This window comes from Trachemys scripta, chromosome 2 (assembly GCF_013100865.1).
Source record: "Trachemys scripta elegans isolate TJP31775 chromosome 2, CAS_Tse_1.0, whole genome shotgun sequence".
Taxonomy (NCBI): Eukaryota; Metazoa; Chordata; order Testudines; family Emydidae; genus Trachemys; species Trachemys scripta.
In genome coordinates, this window is record NC_048299.1 from 92,676,807 (window position 1) to 92,696,759 (window position 19,953).

Consider the following 19,953-nt stretch of genomic DNA (forward strand, 5'->3'; position numbering starts at 1 on the left):
CCAATGGTAATGTCCAAAAGCTGTTACTGATGTCTAATACAGTAAACCATACAACCATTTACTGATGTCTAATACAGTAAACCATAGGTCAAAGGATTTGATTAGATCTGGCATTTTGGCCACTGGGGGGGCACCACTGGGTGTGATCTGATTCAGGCGTCTGTAATCTATTGAGACGCCACGAACCATCTGGTTTCTTTACAGGCCAAATAGGGGAATTAGCAGTGGAAGTACATTTACGTAGTACTCCCTGTGTCAGCAAAGACTTGGTGGTCTTTTCTATGTACGGATTTGCTAGTTCTGGGTAAGGATACTGTCTTTGGGCTGAAATCTCTTCTTCTTCCACAACAGTAGTGACTGCCATGCATCCACAATCATGGATTGTGTTTAGCAAAGGCATCTGCATGCTTGCGACGTAACGCTTGTAACTCAGGTTGGTCTGCATGCTTAGCCACTATTTTGTTCAAATCATACCTCTCAGGTACAGAGTCCTCCACTGGAGATACCATGCCACACTCAGGTATGACTACTGGAGAGTCATCCTTTGCCTGTTCTACTGAAAGACACAATAATTGGTTACCCAAATCAAGAACATATCCCTGTTTGTATAAGAAATCAGTTCCCAATAGACAGTTCTTTGGGTCTGCTAATTTCATCAGTGCAAAGGTATGAACCTTTCTTAGGTGACCTATTTGTACTTCAAGGGATATAGAAAGTGTGGTAACAACCTGATTACTTGCAAAAGTTGCAAGTGTCTTAGTACACCCTGATGACAGAGGAGAGGATCTAGGATCCTTGACATGGATAATACTAATTGCTGCCCCAGTATCTATAATAAAATTCCTGTTGAGGGCCCCCTATCACTGCAGATATTGTGGGTCTCCTACTCGCATCCCTGCATAAATGGGTTATGACTACACTCGGGGTTGTTTGACGTCATGCAGCATATGCAGACAAATAACCTATGGGTTCTTCCTCTATCTCTTCAGAGGCAGACAATTCTGGAGGAGAGGCTGTCCACCAGGGAAAAGGGAATGGATCAACGGAGGCCACTGGATGATTCAAGGGTGCTGAGCCTTGGCCTTCCATCATCAGCTCATTCACACGGGCACGGAGTTCTCGGCTATCCTGTTGTTGAGCCTCAAGCATCTGCTGCACTGTCCTAAACATCCTTACAACTGAGTCCTCCGTTTTGTGCAGAGGCGGTGATTTAGGTCTCTACAGACACGAATTGTTCTGTGCAGCATCTGAAAAGAAAGGAACACGGTCCCGGGCCCCTACATAGGATCCAAATGCATAACCCTGTCGAGGGGCCTGGCCACTCAAAGATCCAGGGTTATTATGTGGGTTAGGGTCATTTTGCCAACGGTGATACCTAGGGAATTTAGGAGCCCCTCATCCTAACCCTGGTTGAGGTCAAGGTCCCTCAATCTTTACAGTGGGATTAGTTTGTGGTTCCTGAAGTACTGCAACAGGGGCTCCACGCCGACCTAATTTATAGCCTCCCTGTGCATATGCCTTAGCCAGTAAGGCTAATGCCTTCTTTAAAGAAGTATCATCAGTTATGTGCATATTAACCATTTCCCGTATCTGGGGAAGAGAGTTATTAACCAGCAAACTAACGTATGGTGGCTCATCTGTTTCCTCTTTCATATGACTCTGCCAGGCTGCACTTAACCACAGATGAAACTGATGTGGAGTTTCATTAGTTTTCTGCTTTAGGTTAGACAGAATGGTCACCCTAGCTTGCCCCGGATGCTGATTATGTTCCAATAGGGCTACTGTTTCATTAAAAGTTTTTTCTCCTATCCTATACTCAAGTGGCAAAGTACTCCACAATGCTCGATTCACTGTGAGCAGGGCCGGCTCCCAGCACCAGGCAATCAAGCACATGCTTGGGGCGGCACCTGGTAAGGGGCGGCCAATCTTGGGGTGGCGGGGGGCAGCACGGCGTGGCATTCCATGGGGGGGGTTGCTCTGGCGGCGCGGCGCTCGGCGGGGGGGGAACGCGGGGGACGGCGCTCGGGGGGGGGGGGTTCCGGCGGCACGGCGCTCGGCAGGAGGGGCGCGGGGTGCGGCGCTCGGTGGAGGGGGTTCCGGCGGCGGGGGGGGGGCGGGGGGGGGGGGGCGGGCTCGGGCGGCGCAGCGCTTGGCGGGGGGGGGGGGGCGGGGCTCGGCGGGTCGGCGCTTTTTTTTGCTGCTTGGGGCAGCAAAAAAGTTAGAGCTGGCCCTGACTGTGAGTTGTAAGATTTTAACCCAATCTTCCCTTGGTAAGCCAAACACTTTTGCTGTCTCTTGCACACGTTGTGCATGTATTGCAACTGAAGAATCCTCCATTATTCCTACTTGCTTACCTACTAGGTCTAAGGTCTTAATATCTGTAACAACTGCTACAGGACAATCAGAATTAGAATCTGAAGCTCCTCCTTCTGGATCAGGATCTGGGCTTCCATCTGAGCTTGAATCTATAATTTCTATTTCTCGACTCCTTTTCCCTAAATTCACATTTTCCTCATCTGAACCATCAGAACTTTCCACTGGAGATAATCCTGGATATGTAGGATAACTTTCCATAAAACCTCTATGTCTTACACTCAGGGCATCTCCACACTGACGCAGGACATCTCTTAGTCCGCTAAGGTCTGGTGTAGTAGGGCATTCTACCAGTACACCAGGTGATACCAGCATATACCAAAGGGGCATAAGGGGTCCACAAAATTCTTGGGGTCTAGGCAATGTTGATTGTCCAAATGCCAATAAATGTCCATCCAAAGGGACTGGATCTTCTACTCTATATGGTGCTAATGTAATATTGGGTGGAGGAGCAGGAATTCTATTCCTTGGTTGTTGTAGCTCTCTCTGTTGTAACTTCGAGATTACTACATCACATGCACTAGCTACTCGTGTCACTTGTGATACTGCATCTTCTAATTCCTGAACAATGACACTCTCTAAAGGCACTGCCTCTTCACTATCAGGGACTGGCACTAACAGAGGAGAGAATTTTTCCTCCCCCTTTGCTTTGCTCATCTCCTCTTTTGCATCACTAGCCGCTTTTTCTCTGACACTCATCTCCGCCTCCTGTGGTGCCACCTTAGGACTTCCTTTTTCTATCTGCAGACTGCCGTTAGCTTCTGCACTGCCAACTTCCTCTTCTGACTCTCCTCGTGGCTCTTCAGACTCAATCTCCAACTCCGCTTCTAAAGGTACTGTATCAGCCTGAGCTAATTCTCTTGCCCTACTTCTAGTTGTTGGCCCTGTAGGTTTTTCTACCTTTGTCGGTTCCACCATGCCAATAGGAATGGGAATCGATTCTTTATCCTCCTCTACCATATCTTCTCCCCTTTCAACTTCTTTAATCTTTTCCAACGTTCGACCACAGTCTACTCTATAGGCCACCAGCATTTGCCGAGCTTCCCTGAGTAACTCTATTTTTGTATTCAATTTCTTTCCCAGCGAACTACAAGCCATGAGCAGGCATTCAACAGCTATTCCCTTTACCAATTTAGCCCTTTTCTTTTTCTGCTCTGTTTCTTCATCAAATATCTCACTTACAAAACCCCATGGTTACTATGCTCAGAAATCATCTCGTTATTCCTCAGCTGTTCTAAACCTCCTTCATGTTCTTGAATATATTTCCTGGCAAAGTTTTCTAAAGCCAGACTGCGGGCAACTCCAACAGACTCTACTCTTGCCCTTGCTTCTCTTTTAACACTCTTAATACAAAATAGAGAACTCATTTAAATTCTACAGCTTTACTAGCTTATTTAATAAACTAGAATAAATACTCTGTTGCTTTACTCTGAAACTGAAGGCGTCCCTTCACAGAAACAACAGGAAATAACACCCCTAACCGGTTTGTACACTTCGTTCAATAAGTCCCAAGTAAATAAAATAGAGGGATGGGGGTATGTTCCCTCTCTTCCCTTGATGGCTTATAGCAAATCGAGAGATCTCTTCCCTCTGTCGGGACCTGCCAAATACTGGGGAATACTGAGGCAAATGGATCAGAGGTGCAATCCAGGAGGGTTAAGGGGACTGAAATAAGGTATCTTTGAACTGTTCATGTTCTGATTTATTGCAGCCTTTTTGGCGGCGATTAATACCTTGCTTTGTCAACTCCCCCGCCACCACTAGTGTGGGTCATCGGATCCAACGCTACTGCTAATATCTTATCGGTACCATTCGTTATAACTTCAACCTTTACAAAACCCCTTAAACACGCGTATCACTTTAAATAATATTACTTTAGTCAAAAACTCTATTACTTTATCCTGCAGTATTATATTCAAAAACCTTAAAATTAAACTTCTAAGTTAAACCGGAAATACTGGAACTGGTGCCAAGCCACAGTCACAGGAAATGAGGCTTCTGCTTTTTTTTAAGAGAGAGGAAGTTTGTAAATATCTGTAATTTTAACCATTTACTTATGCCTCAGGTGAGATTTCTTAAGGGTCTAAGGATGCCTGGAATTCCTAAAAATTCCCGTCACACACTCCTTGAAACTCCTGGCTGTCTCGCCAGCCTGTAGCCTGATTTGGGGTGTGTTAGTAATGTTGATTTAATTTATACACTTTATTTTATTTTTTAATTAATATTAATAATTATTATGGATATTAATTAGTATGGGTTTAGGCTCGCCAATTTGTTTGATCCGAAGATAAAGTTTGTCCTGAATCAGGCTTCACAGAGTTTATAAAAGGACCTTCAGGGGTATGACAGGAAGCTTACACTGAGACAGATATAGTCACAAAGACCTTTTATTAAAATCAATGAAATAGTAAGCAAATGGTAAAACAGTTAGAATTACAGAGTTACTGTTTTTGTATTATTGTTATTCAAGAGATAGATATGATAATACAATATTATGTGCTGCAAACTTTGGTTAATACTCACACTTTGTTTTAATAACCCAGTGTTGGAAAATAAGGGACAACACCTTTGGCAGTTCCGTTTTCACACCTCTGGCAGAGGAAGCTAAATGCATAGCTGTTAAAGCTGTTTACTCTTTAACTTAACTCAATAAGCCTTAAACTGAAATAAAGCGTAGGGTAACCAAGCTTAGCCTAGTTCCCTTAAAACTTAAAGTTTGAAAAGAAATAATGTACGGCCTATTAATAGTTAATAGCCGTCATAGATGGGTAGCATCGATACGTTGTTGAAGGTGGAGGCAATAAAGAGTAGGTGGGTGGGTAGAATTGCCTCCCAAATGGCGAGATGAATCGCCTTTTTATAGGGCATTGGTCAGAAATCCTTCCTCTTATGCCCAAATTTCATCCTTCCCCCACAGAAATGTTAGGATACACTTACCTTATAGGCTAGTATGTATGTGCATATGGATGACAGGTATGTATGCACTTGTGGTGTACTTGTTAATTCTGTGGGTACAACACTGAAAAATCCCCTATGCCATCTGTAATTGTCTATTGGTTTAGGCAAAAGGTCTCTAGACATCTGCGTGGGTGTTTTATCTATTTTTACTTTTCTGGGTAAGGGTCCCAAAATGTGCTAACTTTGCCTTAGCTTAACATACAAGGTTTTGGCCTGTAGGTCTCTTGCATTACAGCCAAACCTATTTTTAATATAAATCTATAATCCTATTACATCAAATACTCAAATTTATAAGAAAAGATATATTTATACAAACAAGCAGATTAATCCTTAGGGCTACAATGGTTAGTTATTAGCCAGTTATAGTGATCAAGATAAGAAATTAGTCATCATTATTTTGAGCAGTCTGGTGGTAATTTAGGCCCTGATCCAGCAAATGGGACTACTGTTGTGTGTGAAGCTGTTCATATCTGCATGTGACTGCAGAATCCAGGCTGTAGGTAAAAAGTGAGTGTGCGGGTGGGGAGGGGAAGAGTTCCACAACCTAGGATTGAACAATGGGACTTTTACCATATCTCTTTAGCCTAATACTCTCCCATCCAAGCTATTTCAGCAAGTGTCTTGTATGTGTTTTAAAGATGACAAGTTATTTATATTTCTTTTGTTAAAATCAACATTACCCAAAGAAGAGTTACATTTACATCTTTCTGAAACAAAAGCTTTAAAAATGTACTTGTACAGGAATGTTACAAACCTTTAACAACAAATCACGAACTAATGACTGGTTTTTCTTCGACAAATATAAAGAAGCAGTTTTACATATATAATTAGGATTATCTTTTTTATTCTGTTCATAGCACCTTGCAAAATGGGATTCTGGTCCAAGACACGGACACCTAGGTGCTATGCTAATACAAATAGTTCACAATATATAATACAGTACAAATAGGGAAATGAAAGATAATATAGTATTAGCTGTTTTCATAGTATAGTGGTTACCATATTTATTTTACACACAGCCCCAGTGAGACCATATATTTCATAATGGCTTTAGAACTAATTTTCAATAAAAACATTTTTGTGATAAGTGTTAACTTTTATTCTGTGGGTTTTCTAAACTTGTTTTTATGCCCAGATAGTGGCACAGGGGGGCTATTCTTTGAAGTGCTAATCCATTTAAATGTTGTCTTAAGAGACAGGAAAATCAGAATGTGAAATACGGATTAAATTTTATTTAGAGAAATTGCCCAGAAGAAAAGGCTTGTCCAAGTCAGCTGTTCTATTTGATTGGTGCAACATGTGCCTCCTAGATGCATTGCTGATGCGTTGTAGTGTGGTAGAAAGAAAGTGTTCATTTATTTGATAGACAAGTTGCAAATGGTTTTTCTGAAACACATGCTTTCACAGACGACAAAAATGCTACATGCTGGGCTAAGTGAATTTCTAGTGTAATTTTATTAAATGTAGAGGATTTACACCAGGGATGAATGTGGCCCCTGGAGTCCAAACAAAGATGACGGAAGAGCACTAATACCACTTGATGGAGCCTAGGCAGGGCTTATATGAAATCTGAAACTTTTTATTCCTGGGCCCTGAGCTACTTTTGTTCTTTCAGTTTAGCATTTGGTTGGGAGAGAATTTTATGGGTTTGGATATCAATATCCTTCTCTACAAAGATAATTTCCATCAAGAGTAATAGATACACTATGAGTGAGGTGAGGTATGTCACTAGGCTCTACTATTTCCTTCAAGTCCAGAATTTTCTCCCCCTCAGCAACCATATCTCCTGTTGACAAAGTATTGTCCGTCCCTTTTCTTTTCATGAGAACATAAGAACAGCCATATTGGTCAGACCAATGGTCCATCTGCCTTAGTATCCTGTCTTCTGACAGTAGTCAATGCCAGGTGCTTCAGAGAGAATGAACAGAACAGGTAATCAACAAGTGATCCATCCCCTATCGTCCATTCCCAGCTTCTGGCAAACAGGCTAGGGTCACTTCAAAGTATGGTTTTGCATCCCTACCCATCCTGGCTAAAAGCCATTGACGGACCTATTTTTCATGAACTTATCTAGTTCTTTTTTGAACCCTGTTATAGTCTTGGCCTTCAAAACATTCTCTGGCAAAGAGTTCCACAGGTTGACTGTGCTTTGTGTAAAGAAATACTTTCTTTTGTTTGTTTTTAAACCTGCTGCCTATTAATTTAATTTGGTGACTCCTAGTTCTTGGGATATGAGGAGTAAATAACACTTCCTTATTTACTTTCTTCACACCAATCATGATTTTATAGACCTCTATCATATCCCCCTTAGTTGTCTCTTTTCCAAGCTAAAAGTCCCACTCTTATTAATCTCTCTTGATATGGAAGCTTTCCATACCCCTAATAATTTTTGTTGCCCTTTTCTGTACCCTTTCCAGTTCCAATATATCTTTTTTGAGATGGAGTGACCAGACCTGCATGCAGTATTCAACCTGTGGCATACCACGGATTTATATAGAGGCATTATGATATTTTCTGTCTCATTATCTATCCTTTTCTAATGATTCCCAACATTCTTAGGGGTTTTTTTTGACTGCCACTGCATATTAAGTGGATGTTTTTAAAGAACAAACTTTCTTGAGTGGCAACAGCTAATTTAGATCCCATCATTTTATATGTATAGTTGGGATTGTTTTCCAATGTGCATTACTTTGCTTTTATCAATATTGAATTTTATCTGCCATTTTGTTGCCCAGTCACCCAGTGAGATCCCTTTAACTCTTCACAGTCTACTTTGGACTTAACTATCTTGAGTAGTTTTGTATCATCTGCAAATTTTGGCACCTCACTGTTTACCCCTTTTCCAGATAATTTATGAATATGTTTAACAGCACTGGTCCCAGTAAGGACCCCTGGGGGACACACTTCATTCTGAAAACTGACCATTTATTCCTACCCTTTTTTCCTATCCTTTTACCAGTTACTGATCCATGAGAGCACCTTCCCTTACTTTGCTTAACAGCCTTTGGTGAGGGACCTTGTCAAAGGCTTTCTGAAAATCTAAGCACACTATAGCCACTGGATCCCCCTTGTCCACATGCTTGTTGACTCCCTCATTTTACCAAGATAAAACTCCTGACACCTGATTGATCCTCACTCTAACTTGGTGTCAGTAATGTGTATTGGGTTATTTAGAGAATGAAGAATACCTAACAGCTGGCTGTCAGCCACTCTGGGCACTGTACATGGCCAGTGGGCTATCAACTGGAAGTACAGACAGAGCTAGCCTCTGAGGCCAGCAAAAAACCTTAGGTCATAGGACCCTAATTTCCTTCTCCAAGCCTTTCCTCATGTATGCGCTCTCTCTCTCCTCTGACTTTTCCCAGCCCCTTCTCTTCTTCCCAGTTCCTTCCCAATTGCCAATTCTGCAGCCAGAATTCTCCCTTTATCTCTCTGTTACCACAGAGCTCCCATCAATGTATGCAGGAGCACCAGGCTCAGCTGCTAGTCTGGACTAGGGGAGGGAGAAGACAAGATTTCCTCTTCCCCTGCACGGAGCAGCTGGGGCCAGGGCTGGGTCAGACACCTGCCTGCCCATACCTGGCTCACTCATGGGCTGTGTGTGAGTCTTCCATTTGGGGAGGCTTACCCACAATGCTGGAAGCTCCCTGAAAGGGGGGGTCACAGGCACCCAGACCGTGGCCCTACCCTCACTCCATCTCTTCCCCTGAGGCCCCACCCTCACTCTGCCTCCTCCCCGAGCCCACCCTGCTCTCTGCCTCTTCCCCTGAGGCCCACCCTGCCCACCTGCTGCTTGTTCCTCTTCCCCTAAGACCACCCTCACCCCTCTCTGCCTCTTCTCCAGATGCCTCCCTCCTTGCTTCTCTCCGCTGCTTCCCCTAAGTCCTGGCTGGCTGCTCCTCTCCATGGTGGGTGGGAGGCGCCTAGGGGGAAGAGGTGGAGAGAGCACAGGTCCCTGGGGAAGACACAGAGCGGGGGTGGAGCCTGGGGTGAAGTGCGGTCAGGGCCACAGTCTGGGCGCCAGTTGCTTCCAGTTCTAGGGAGTTTTGCTTCTGGCGCTCCAAAGGTTGCAGGCCAGTGCACCTCCAAAAAGAGGTGACCTGCGCAGCATCCGTGGCATTTGCTCTCCTGCATGGCCAGCATTTTTGGGGGGAAGCTTAGCTTCCCCAAACCTCTTATATGTGTGACCCACGGGTGCGTTTGATGCAAAGGGGCAGAGCCCTGGGATGTTTCTGGGGCAGGCCTGGTCCTTGCACTGTGTCAGTGTCAAGTGCAGCCTCACCACCGAGTCTATGTCGGGGGGTGGGGAGGGAGAGGGCGGCTGGGTGATCTTCCACCTCGTTGCAGCCAGTGGCCTGTGCTCCCCACTGCCATGCTGGCACCTCCAAATTAATTTATTGACAAATAAAATGTGCAGAATTTTGCAGAGCTTTAAAATATTGTGTGCAGAAACTGTAACTATTTTGTGCAGAATGCCCTTAGGAGTAGAGGGAAAGTGAGTTAAATTCTAATGCAAGTTGAGGACAGAACCCTGTAATTGAAGACTATTAAGCCTACATTTGATTTTAGACAGTTATGTATATGCATTGCATCTCATTTCACATTAAGGATTATGGGCCAAATTTTCAAAAATAGCCACTGAAATAACTTGGATCTGATTTTACTAGATGGTGTGTGTAACCCACCAGTCAGTGTGTGAGATGTTCTCTTCTATGTCCAAGTCACAGAGGCTGCAAGTCTGTTACAGCTCTTTCCTACCTTTTTAATTTAAACGGCACAGACTCTTGCTTTTAGGTCTGAGACCCCTGGTTCAGTCCTTGATGTTGGCCAAAATGGGGACCTTCACTTTGCAGCTACTATTGCCTTCCGTGGGTGCAGTGGATGCTTAGGAATATCTGACCAATCCAGGCCAGGATATCTCACGTTGGCCAATGAGTAAAGCTACGTTTTAATCACAGGTATTTTTAGTAAAAGTTATGAACAGGTCACGGGCAATAAACAAAAATGCATGGCCCCCTCACCTGTCCATGACTTGTACTATAAATACCCCTGACTAAATCTTAGATGCCCTGGGGGCCGCCAGGGCGCCGCTGCTGCTCTGGGGGGACAGCCCCCAGGGTGCAGCGACTGGTCCGAGACCGCTGCTCCAGGGCAGTGCCCAGGTCCCCTGCTGCTCTGGCGTCCCCCTGGGTCAAGCTGCTTGGGGCTACCCAAGCAGAGGTAGGGGCAGTGGGCCCTGGGGCTCTCCCAGCTGGACAGCCCTAGGGTCAGCCACACCGCTGCTGCAGATGTCACGGAAGTCCTGGAAAGTCACGGAAACCACGACCTCCGTGACAGACTGGCAGCCGTACCAGTGGGAAATGGAAGATCCAAACTCAGTGGTTACTTTTGAAAATTTGTTCCTAAATCCTTCTACAAGGTACCTTCATCCTCTGAGGGGCCGTGGAACATACAACACCAACGGGGAGCCTCAAGTGTCCTCATGAATCCCACCTACCGAACATGGGCCCTGACCAGAGAGGCTGCCTGATGGACACTTTCTGTTATGGCCGTTTATACCCCCCCCCCCCCGCAGCCATTCCAGGCCTGGCGTTAGCCGCTGCCGTTTGGCACAAGGAGCGGGCAGGTTTTCAGCCCTGGCCTCGCGCCTATGAAAATCTGGGCGCGCTTTGGACAGCAGGAAGCTGGGCAGCAGGAGGCCAGGCCCGGGAACTCTCCAGCCCGCAGCGAGGGGGAGGCTGCAGGGCAGCGCAGCGGGCTCAGGTCTCCTTCCCTTCCGGGCTGCTCTGCCATCCAGGTGCCTAGCAGCTCCCTCCTCCTGCGGCCGGGGCGCGGCCCCATCGCCCGTCTCCTCCCGGGCAGCCCCGGCCCGCAGCCCGGCTCTGCTCCCGGCCCAAGCTGGCGGCGGCTCCCTGGCCAGGAAGCGCCGCGGGGCGGTCCCGGGGGCGGGTCCCCGCCGCTCCTCTCTCCCCGCCCCGCGGCGCCGGGCCTCTTTGTGCCGCTTCAGCCGCTCTCGCCGGGATCCGCTCCCTGCTGCCGCTGCTGCTCCCGCGGCCCCGAGCCAGGCTCCCCGCGCCGGACGGTTCCCCCGCAGCTGCTGGCCGGGAGGGCGCAGGGCAGCCTGACTGCGGACTGACCAGCCCTGACCTTCTCCCCCTCGCCAGGGGATCGGGGTGGGCGTGGCTCCCCATCTCTCCTTGTCTCCCCCCAGCCAGGGGATCCCTCTGTGTGTGCACTGCTCCTCCTCCCCCCAAACCCACCCTACCGCCCCACCCAATCAGGGCATCGCCCCCGCCATGCTCACCCCTTGATCCTCTTCTTGCCCCCCTTCCCCCCCAGTGACAGTGATGGGGCTTGCTCTGTTGACAGCTTTCATGTGCACCTGAGAAAATAAGGATACAGAAAGAAGAGGCGAAATGAACCATTTCCAGCAGTGGGTCATATTCCTGCTCTCCTTGTTTCTGGGGGTAAGATTGAAGATATATATATATATATATTTCTATTTTTTAAACTTAATAACTATTCTTCTGTTGTGTGCAAATAGATTTTCTGGTGATATATTAAAAATCTTATTATTAATCATGGCATTTATGTATTCAGATTGGTCGGATTACTTTTTAAATGATGGCAAATCACTTAGTGCAGAAAGTGGATCTATGTGGTCATGTCTCCCCAAATCTGGCCTTGTTCCCCCCATCCTGGGAGTCCCTCTATGTGTGTCCCTTTTCCCCTCTGAAGATCAAAACTATAATGTATTTTGTGCTATCGGCCTTGGAGACCTTGAATACATTTTCATTTTTGATTCTTAAATGGGTGGTTTGAGATTCCGGATTCATTTTTCTCACTCTGGATCACCCATCCCACATCTTTCTTTCCCTCCTTTCTTGTGCTGTTGTGTATTTTTTTCCCCCAGTAGAGGGGAACACTAACCTTTTGAGAGAGAAATCTGTATGTAGTCAAATATTAATGATGCTCACAAGCTATAACTGTACAGATGGGGGAAGAAAAAGCTTTTAGTCCCCTAGGAGCCATGGAAAACTCCTATGGGCATCTGAAAAACTTAAAAAGCAGCTTTGTAGTGGGGCTGTTGTAAAAATATTTTCTATGCTGAAATTGACTTGATTTTGTAGGACTGAGTGTGCTAGTTCTCAGGGAGGTGCAGCAGGGTGTTGATGGGAAGGAGAGTATACAGGGAATACTGGTATGGTGATAGTTATGGGCAAATGAAACTATTCTTGGCTATACAAAATTGGCAATTTAGAAGCTCTAAGAACTAACGTTTTATAATTAGTATTCAGCTGTATGCTGAATTTCATTTGTACATTATTCTTGTGTTGGAACTGATTCAGTAACAGACACGTATTCTGGAACACTAACTGTTGAACGCTACCTTGTCTTGAAGCACTTTGGGTTGGTTAGCGTCTTAGGTAGGTGTTAAATGCTGCACAGATTCACCCTTGTGGGAATGAGCAGATTTCAGCTAGGATTGGACTGGAAGATGTATCCAGTTTTTGGACTGGTGCCCTTTTGTTGATGAAATGTATTATATAAAATGGATGGTTGCCAATATTGGCATCAGAATGAACAGACTCCGGAGAGAGTGAGGAACACTCTATTTTAGACTTCCTGGATGATTTTGGTAGTTTCATATTTAGCTTTAGCAGTTACAACAAAAGGGGGAAAGTGCAGCTTTATGTTAATTTAAAAAAGTTATTTTAAGCCTTGTACTTGTATCACAGAGCTGGAAGGGTGACTTTGTAGGGAGTGAGATCCACATGCTTTTAATAAAAAGATCAGCTGTACTCTCATTTCTTGTTTTGACTTTTGGGGTTGAATTCAGTGCACCTAAAAGCATGGCATTACACTGATGTGAACCAGGCTTGATGCAGGCATGTTGCCATGTGTGAGCTCCCCTTTCACAGCTTTGCCAATGCACTTCAGTCTCTTCCTTATCAAATACTTCCCGGTACGGTGTATTTCATTGATTTCCAGAAGACCTAAGTGGTTTACTTTAATGTGCTTTTTGAACACTTGACCCTTTGGATGCCGTCTGGTAGTTTAAAGCTTTGGAAATGATGTAGTTCTCTGTGCTGGATAGTTTAGAGAAGGAATATGGTTGTTGCAAAAAGAGAAAACTGATTGATTGGAAAACGACTAGTATCTACATAATGATGCAGTGTTTCAGGAAATGGATATTTTTAGAATCCATGTTCTTTCTTTTTAGGTTTATGCCACCCACTTAGATGAACTATTCCTGGTATATTGGCCATTATGCCATCCATAATTGTCACACTTAAGGGGAAAAAACAGGACGGGGATGGACAAAATCACATTGGTATAAGTAGATTTAATTCTATTCAAATGAACTGGGTTGTGCCTTTTTCACCAGCTGTGAAAATGGTCCAGTGCCTTCCATGGACTCTGCTCTTGGACTCTGCAAAAATTCACTATAAAGAACGAGAGGCAAAGTGTGAATAAGAGGAAACAGACTTGAAGAAAAGCAATAAAATAAACCAGAAAGGGAATTGTTCATCAGAAAATGTGGGAGGTTTTGCACATGCAAGATCTATTTGATTAGCTGTCTTTGGTCTATAATACATGTTATGTTGGGATTTGGTGTGGTTGGAAAAGTAATTTGCATAAATCCTCTTTGGGTATACCTCCATGTTGATTTTATTTAAGGTTTTATACTGATTTTAATCTGGTATGTTTGTTTTGCCATCTGGATTTGTTTTGTAAAGCTCAGGATATTTTTATACATTAGGTGCTGCATAAATAAAATGTATTGTAGATTGTTATCAGTAATAGCATGTAGAAAAAGGCTCACGTTTAAGAACTGTTGAGCATAAACCACTGGATCAAAGAAATGTGACGGGTTTTTTTGAGTGAAACTTCTGAAATCTATGGTAAGGTGTACTGACTGCCTTATGACTGGTGCATGAGATTGACTTGCTACATGATTATTTTATCCAGGTTGCAGCTTCTACATGAACTAATTTAATATTTAAAAGTAGTGTTAGCTGTGTCATGCTTTTTTTCATTCAGACTTTTTTGGGATTCCCAGGCCATTACCGCAATAGAAGTAATTGTAATAATAATAAATACTTAGAATCGATTATTGTCAAAGCACTTTACAACCATTAACTTATAAAGTATTTTATTTATTTGCTTAAATAGCACAAAATACACCCTATAAAACATTTCTACATCTAAATAATAAAACAATATTTATATTTAGGCAATCCGAAAAACACAACATGATTACAAACGAATATATATTAAATTCAACCTCAGATACTAGACCCATATCTTCTTAAATATCTCTAGATGTTCTCCAAAGTTAACGTTGGCTAATTCATTAACCTCACAACACTCCAGTCAGACAGATGTTGTTATTTCCATTTTAGAGGGAGAAATTGAGACAGCAATTAAATGACTTGCCCGAGGCTAATGACGGAGGTCAGTGTCAGAGCAGAGATTAGAACACTTTAAATTCCTGGCTCTCTGTGCTGTTTGCAGGACCATGCTGCTCTGTATAGCAGGGCTTGAAATGTATTTATCATGGAAACTTATTGCAAGCAGATATGGTGGGGATGGACAGTTAATTCAGAGGTTTTCCTATTTGACAAAGGGTTCCCACCATAACTAGAGAGACATTTACAACATCAATCACTGACTCTTTTCTTCTGAAAAAAATAAAACAAACAAGCAACTCTGCCCCAAGCAGAGATTTTTAGAACCCCAAATGGAAGAAGAGCCAGAGATTTCAAGGATCCACAAAGGTATTTAGGCTTCTAACTTCCATTGAAATCAGTGGGTCTGGGCTCGATTGACTTCATTATTGTCTGTCTATTTAACGGGAAGGCTCTCAAATACTACAGTGGTGGACGGAAGTGCAAAACCATAAGGCAGATAGCTGCACAGGTAATTTAGGATCCCTCAAGAAGTAAATGACCATTGCTAAATGTACATTTGTCTTTCTTTTAAAAATGAACCTGGTTAGTCAAAAATCAGTTTTGTGCCACAATAGCAGTGTGTGCTATGCAGAGGTTCTTGCGTCTCAAAAATCCTATTTTTCCAAAGAGCCCAGATGCACTCTTGAAATCCATGAGCAGTTGGGGCATTTATATAGCCAATCATATTATCTCATATTATCTATTGCTACAGCTGTGACTCCTGTAACAGTCCTGTGCTTAATTTGTTTTAGTTTTATGTGGGCCAGCTTTATAGAGGGTTGGAAAGTGGGTCCAATGGGAATATTTGTTTGCCAGTTCTGGAATGTATCGTGTTACCCTGCCTTTATTTCTTTAGACACCCAGTGGCTTTTGGGCATGGGTGCTCTATATATTTAAAATATTATTTTAATAATGAGTCACTGCCTTTAGGACACTGTTGAAAACCCCCTGGATTAAATTAGGCCTTCTGCCAGCCAGAGCAAGGGTACAAGATCTACTTGCGGGTTATTTCTCGGGATGGGTGTTCATGTCAACCTCTGCAGCAGGCCCAGGCCATTGTATTTATGAAGCTTGAAATCACTGATGGGGAAGACTGAATTGAACATTTTAGGATCTACTTTTGCTAAAGGGTATTATGTTAGTTACAACACTATGCAAATGAGATGTTCTATAGGTGGCTCACAGGATCTAGGTATACTATTCCCAATTCTGCAGGTAGTCTGCTGTGTGGTCTGAATTTTTCAAAAGTGTCCTCTAATTTTAGATGCTTCAGTTGGATGGTCAACAGGAGATCCCCTAGAGCCTTATTTTCAGAGCAGCTGAGCACCTGCAGGTCCCACTGTGGACAGCTGAAAGTGTGAGTGGAAAGCAAGTCATAAGTGTCTTAAGTTGGCCATCCAAAAATGGAGGCCATCAGAATGTGTGAGTGCTTCTGAAAATGTAAGCGCTGGCCTCTGTAAAATATGTATGATGAATGATACATGCTATGTCTACTTGATAGATGTATGGTGAGGTTAAATTAATCAATCTTTGTCAAATACGTAGAGATCGTCAGATGAAAGGTAGACTAAAAGAAGAACAAAGTATTATTTTTTGAGTACAAGGCAACAGACATAATTTGCTGATCAAATTGTTTTAACTGTAAATAAATCCAAAATAAAAAAGCAAAAATTGCAAGCTTCTTTCCATTTGTGTAATTGCTGTCTCATTTTTTGCATAGACTTAAATGAGATTCAAGGTATGGGATGTAAGGTAAACTTAATAGTTCAGGCTGTTCATAAAACTTCTTTACCTCCCTTTATGTGAACAAAAATGTTAGCAAAGGCAAACAAACCAGTCTAAAAAGCCCTTTGGTCCATTTAGATACAGGCAGAGTTCTTAAGATTGGGTTTTTTTTAAACCACAAAGTTCTCATTGTTTGTACTCATTAAATGGTGTGTGTGTGATCTCCATGACAAGTGATTGTCAATAAAAGACCACTGATATTAACCATGCGCTATTAAAATCACATGGATAAGAAACTTTACCTGTGGTTGGCAGCATATGGGGGGAGGAGGGGGAATGCTTCACATGCACAACCCACTAAAAAGGACTGCCAAGAGCATTTTTCTGTCCATTTGTCCTGCATAACATAACACCTTTACCATGTGATGGAGAATGTTACTGCAGATGTGTCCGCTGACCCTTTCCCATCTGTTCGTTTCAAGATGCACAGGGGCTCAGCAGCATGAAAATGATTTTCTGTGTCTCCTTTCTCTCTTGCTGTTGGTTGGAAAGTAGCTGTTGCATCACAGAGTGAAGGAAGAGAGCCGCTTAGTATGACTTATTGTTTTGTGATACAACTAGGGCTGGCAGGAGCCAAGTCTCCCCTGTCTCTGGACAGTACTGCAGTGAATTACAGGCAGGCGGCTTCAGGTTGCACACTGAGCCCCTTTATTATTGTCAGTGAGAACATTTCCATGTTAATTGCAATAGTGGTACCTTAGAAACAGCAAGAGAGAGGTTCTTGAGAACCATTTGCCTGCTGTATGGAGAGGTTGGGGAATTAGTCCCAGGTGGATATGCCTGCTGTGAGTTTTCTTTACTGTGTGGGGTTTTTTGTTTTGTTTTGTTATATCACCGAGTTGTTTTTTTATAGAAAGCTCTCACAAATACTTAGCACTTGTCATCATGCTTTCTATAAAAGGAAGTCGCACTTTCTCTCTCTGACCCCCTTTTGCTCTCCTTACTTCCCACTTAGCTGATGGAGTTTCCCATAGTTTGCATGCACTTATCAGTTTAATATTGTGTTTTGTGTCTATGGCAATACAGCCTGTCTCCTCCATTCTTTCAGCATGCAGGAGCCTTTTTGTGAAGTTGTAGTTTGTTATGGTGACTTCAAAGATCTTTAGCAAAGTTTTCAAAACCTCAGGATTTTTTTTATAATTAACGTACCTCTAAGTTTCAAAATTGTCTTTTTGGGGGGCCAAGTTTTTGATTGGTTTTAAAAAATAGTACTCCAAGGCCAGGGTTTTCCAGGCCCTGAACTTTGAAAGGTGTCCTGCCAAAAAGTGGCAAGGGGAGATAATGAAGGTCTGAATAGTGAGGATTTTAATATTTTTTTCCTGCCTGTGTTATCTTGGGATTATCAGGAATGTCAAGTTTGGGCTTCCCTAGTTTTATTGGATCTAGTTTTGGATGACTTAATACACACAGGTGGCTTTTTCACACCTTAACTGAAGGGGCAGAGATGCTGAATCTTTAACAAAGATGCCCTTACTACCAATTGTGTATTAAGCATTAACGTTAAATAGCTGTTAACAAAATTTTAAACTGTCTGATTAATAATGTCTTCCTCTTAATGGCCATTTTTCAATCTCTTTAGATTTAATAATTTCCCTACTTCCCAAGTCATCTACCTAGTTATAAAACAGACAAGACCTATGATTGTAATAGAAAAAAATCCTACTTTTTTGCAGTAGGTGGGGAGAGGGCAAATGAGAATCATTGAAGCCTTCTTCATATACCATAAATGAGTGAAAAGGAGCACAAATCTTGTTTTCCACTGCAAGTCACCTTTAAATAAGGTTAACTTTTCCAGAGTGGTGTTTATTTTCCCCACATCGCTTACCCCATGTTCCTCAGTACTTAGACTCTCTGGCCCTCATTTCCTGCAAATTGAGAGAGGGGTCCTGACTAGACCCCAGCTAGATAGGAAGGGGCTCTGATAGTGATTGCAGGATGGAAAGGATTTAGAAACACAATTCTAGACTACAACTAGGGTCTGATTCTGGTCCCAGCATTCCCGTGGCATAGTTCTTCATTTGTCCCATGGGCTTCTTTTTGAGTCTCAGTCAGAACATGAAGTTTGAATGAGGGGAAACTTGCATTGATTCTTTTTCTTAAGCAACCTTGTAAGCAGGGCCGGCGCAACCCATTAGGCGACCTAGGCAGTTGCCTAGGGCGCTACAATTTGGGGGGTGGCAACCGCAGCGGTATTTCGGGGGCAGGACCTTCCGCTGCCTCTGTGGGGGGGCGGCATTTCGGGGCGGGACCTTCCGCCGCCTAGGGCGGCAGAAAAGCTGGTGGCGCTCCTGCTTGTAAGGCTACATAAGAAACCAAATGCCCAGCGCTAGTGGTGTAGCATTGTGAAGAGGTCAGGATTAGCAGCCTGTGAGGCTTCAGGGCAGCGTGAGGCATAGGTGCTACCACAATACTGACACACATACTACTTCTACTAATACAATAACCTTATGCCTGTGCTGAAGGTGGTCCAGACTCCGGTGTTTGAGATCTGCAAGGTTTCTTTTGATCATTCTTACAATTTTGCTGATCGCTTTGGTTAATAATGAGAACACTTTTCCATCTATAGATCTCAAAGGCTGGGTAAGAGTTATCCTCTCCATTTTACAGAAGAGGAAACCGATGGTATGCCTACCTTCATGTACTAGTCAGTGACAGAGTCAGGAATAGAACCCAGGGCCCTATCCACTGAGCCACACTGCTGTTTTACAGCCAAGGGGACTGATCGTTTCTTCCCTGTAATCAGGCACTCCATTCCAAGGCTTCAGGACAATGAAAGCAGACATTGTTCATCAGTGCTGAAAAGCAGCAACAAAAACGTACATTTACCAATGCTATATTGTAGCTCTCCCTAAGCATCTCTTTTCTCCATTTAGAAAAATAATGGATGTTATGAATCTCTGTAGAAAATATGCTTGCTTAATTTCATAGAATCATAGAATATAGGGTTGGAAGGGACCTCAGGACCTAGTCCAACCGCCTGCTCAGAGCAGGACCAATCCCCAGACAGATTTTTGCCCCAGATCCCTAAATGGCTCCCTCAAGGATTGAACTCACAACCCTGGGTTTAAGCAGGCCAATGTGCAAACCATTGAGCTATCTCTCCCCCCTTTGAAAGATTAAGTGTTCTCTGGAACAATCCCAGTTGATAACATTTCAATTTTTTATTATTTCCAGAAAGGAAAAACATCTCTGAATCAATGGGAGTGAGTTTTCAAAGTGCTGTGAGATGATTTGCCTGCCCTCCTGCTTCTGGTGTTAATGGACATCTTGCAGCTAAATCGCTGCCCACCACTTTGAAAATGGCTCTCTCTCCCTCAAGTTTCACGTAGGAAGAAACAAAGGTAGAAGCACTGGCTCCGATCCTACATTTCTTGCCCACCCC

The 19,953-nt window shown here is 43.6% G+C and overlaps 1 protein-coding gene across 2 annotated transcripts in view; it reads left to right on the top strand.

The window, feature by feature from the left end:
* Positions 1–3,113: 3,113 nt before the first annotated feature.
* VOPP1 (VOPP1 WW domain binding protein) overlaps positions 3,114–19,953 on the top strand; it is a 103,879-nt gene continuing 87,039 nt past the window's right edge. Inside the window, exons 1-2 of one of the 2 annotated variants that reach the window (XM_034761269.1) lie at positions 3,114–3,206; positions 11,701–11,798. In XM_034761269.1, coding sequence (XP_034617160.1) covers positions 11,748–11,798 — 51 coding nt within the window. In that variant the 5' untranslated portion in view covers positions 3,114–3,206; positions 11,701–11,747. Of the gene's footprint in view, positions 3,207–11,319; positions 11,799–19,953 lie in introns of those variants that run through there. The other variant, XM_034761268.1, reaches the window with a different exon arrangement.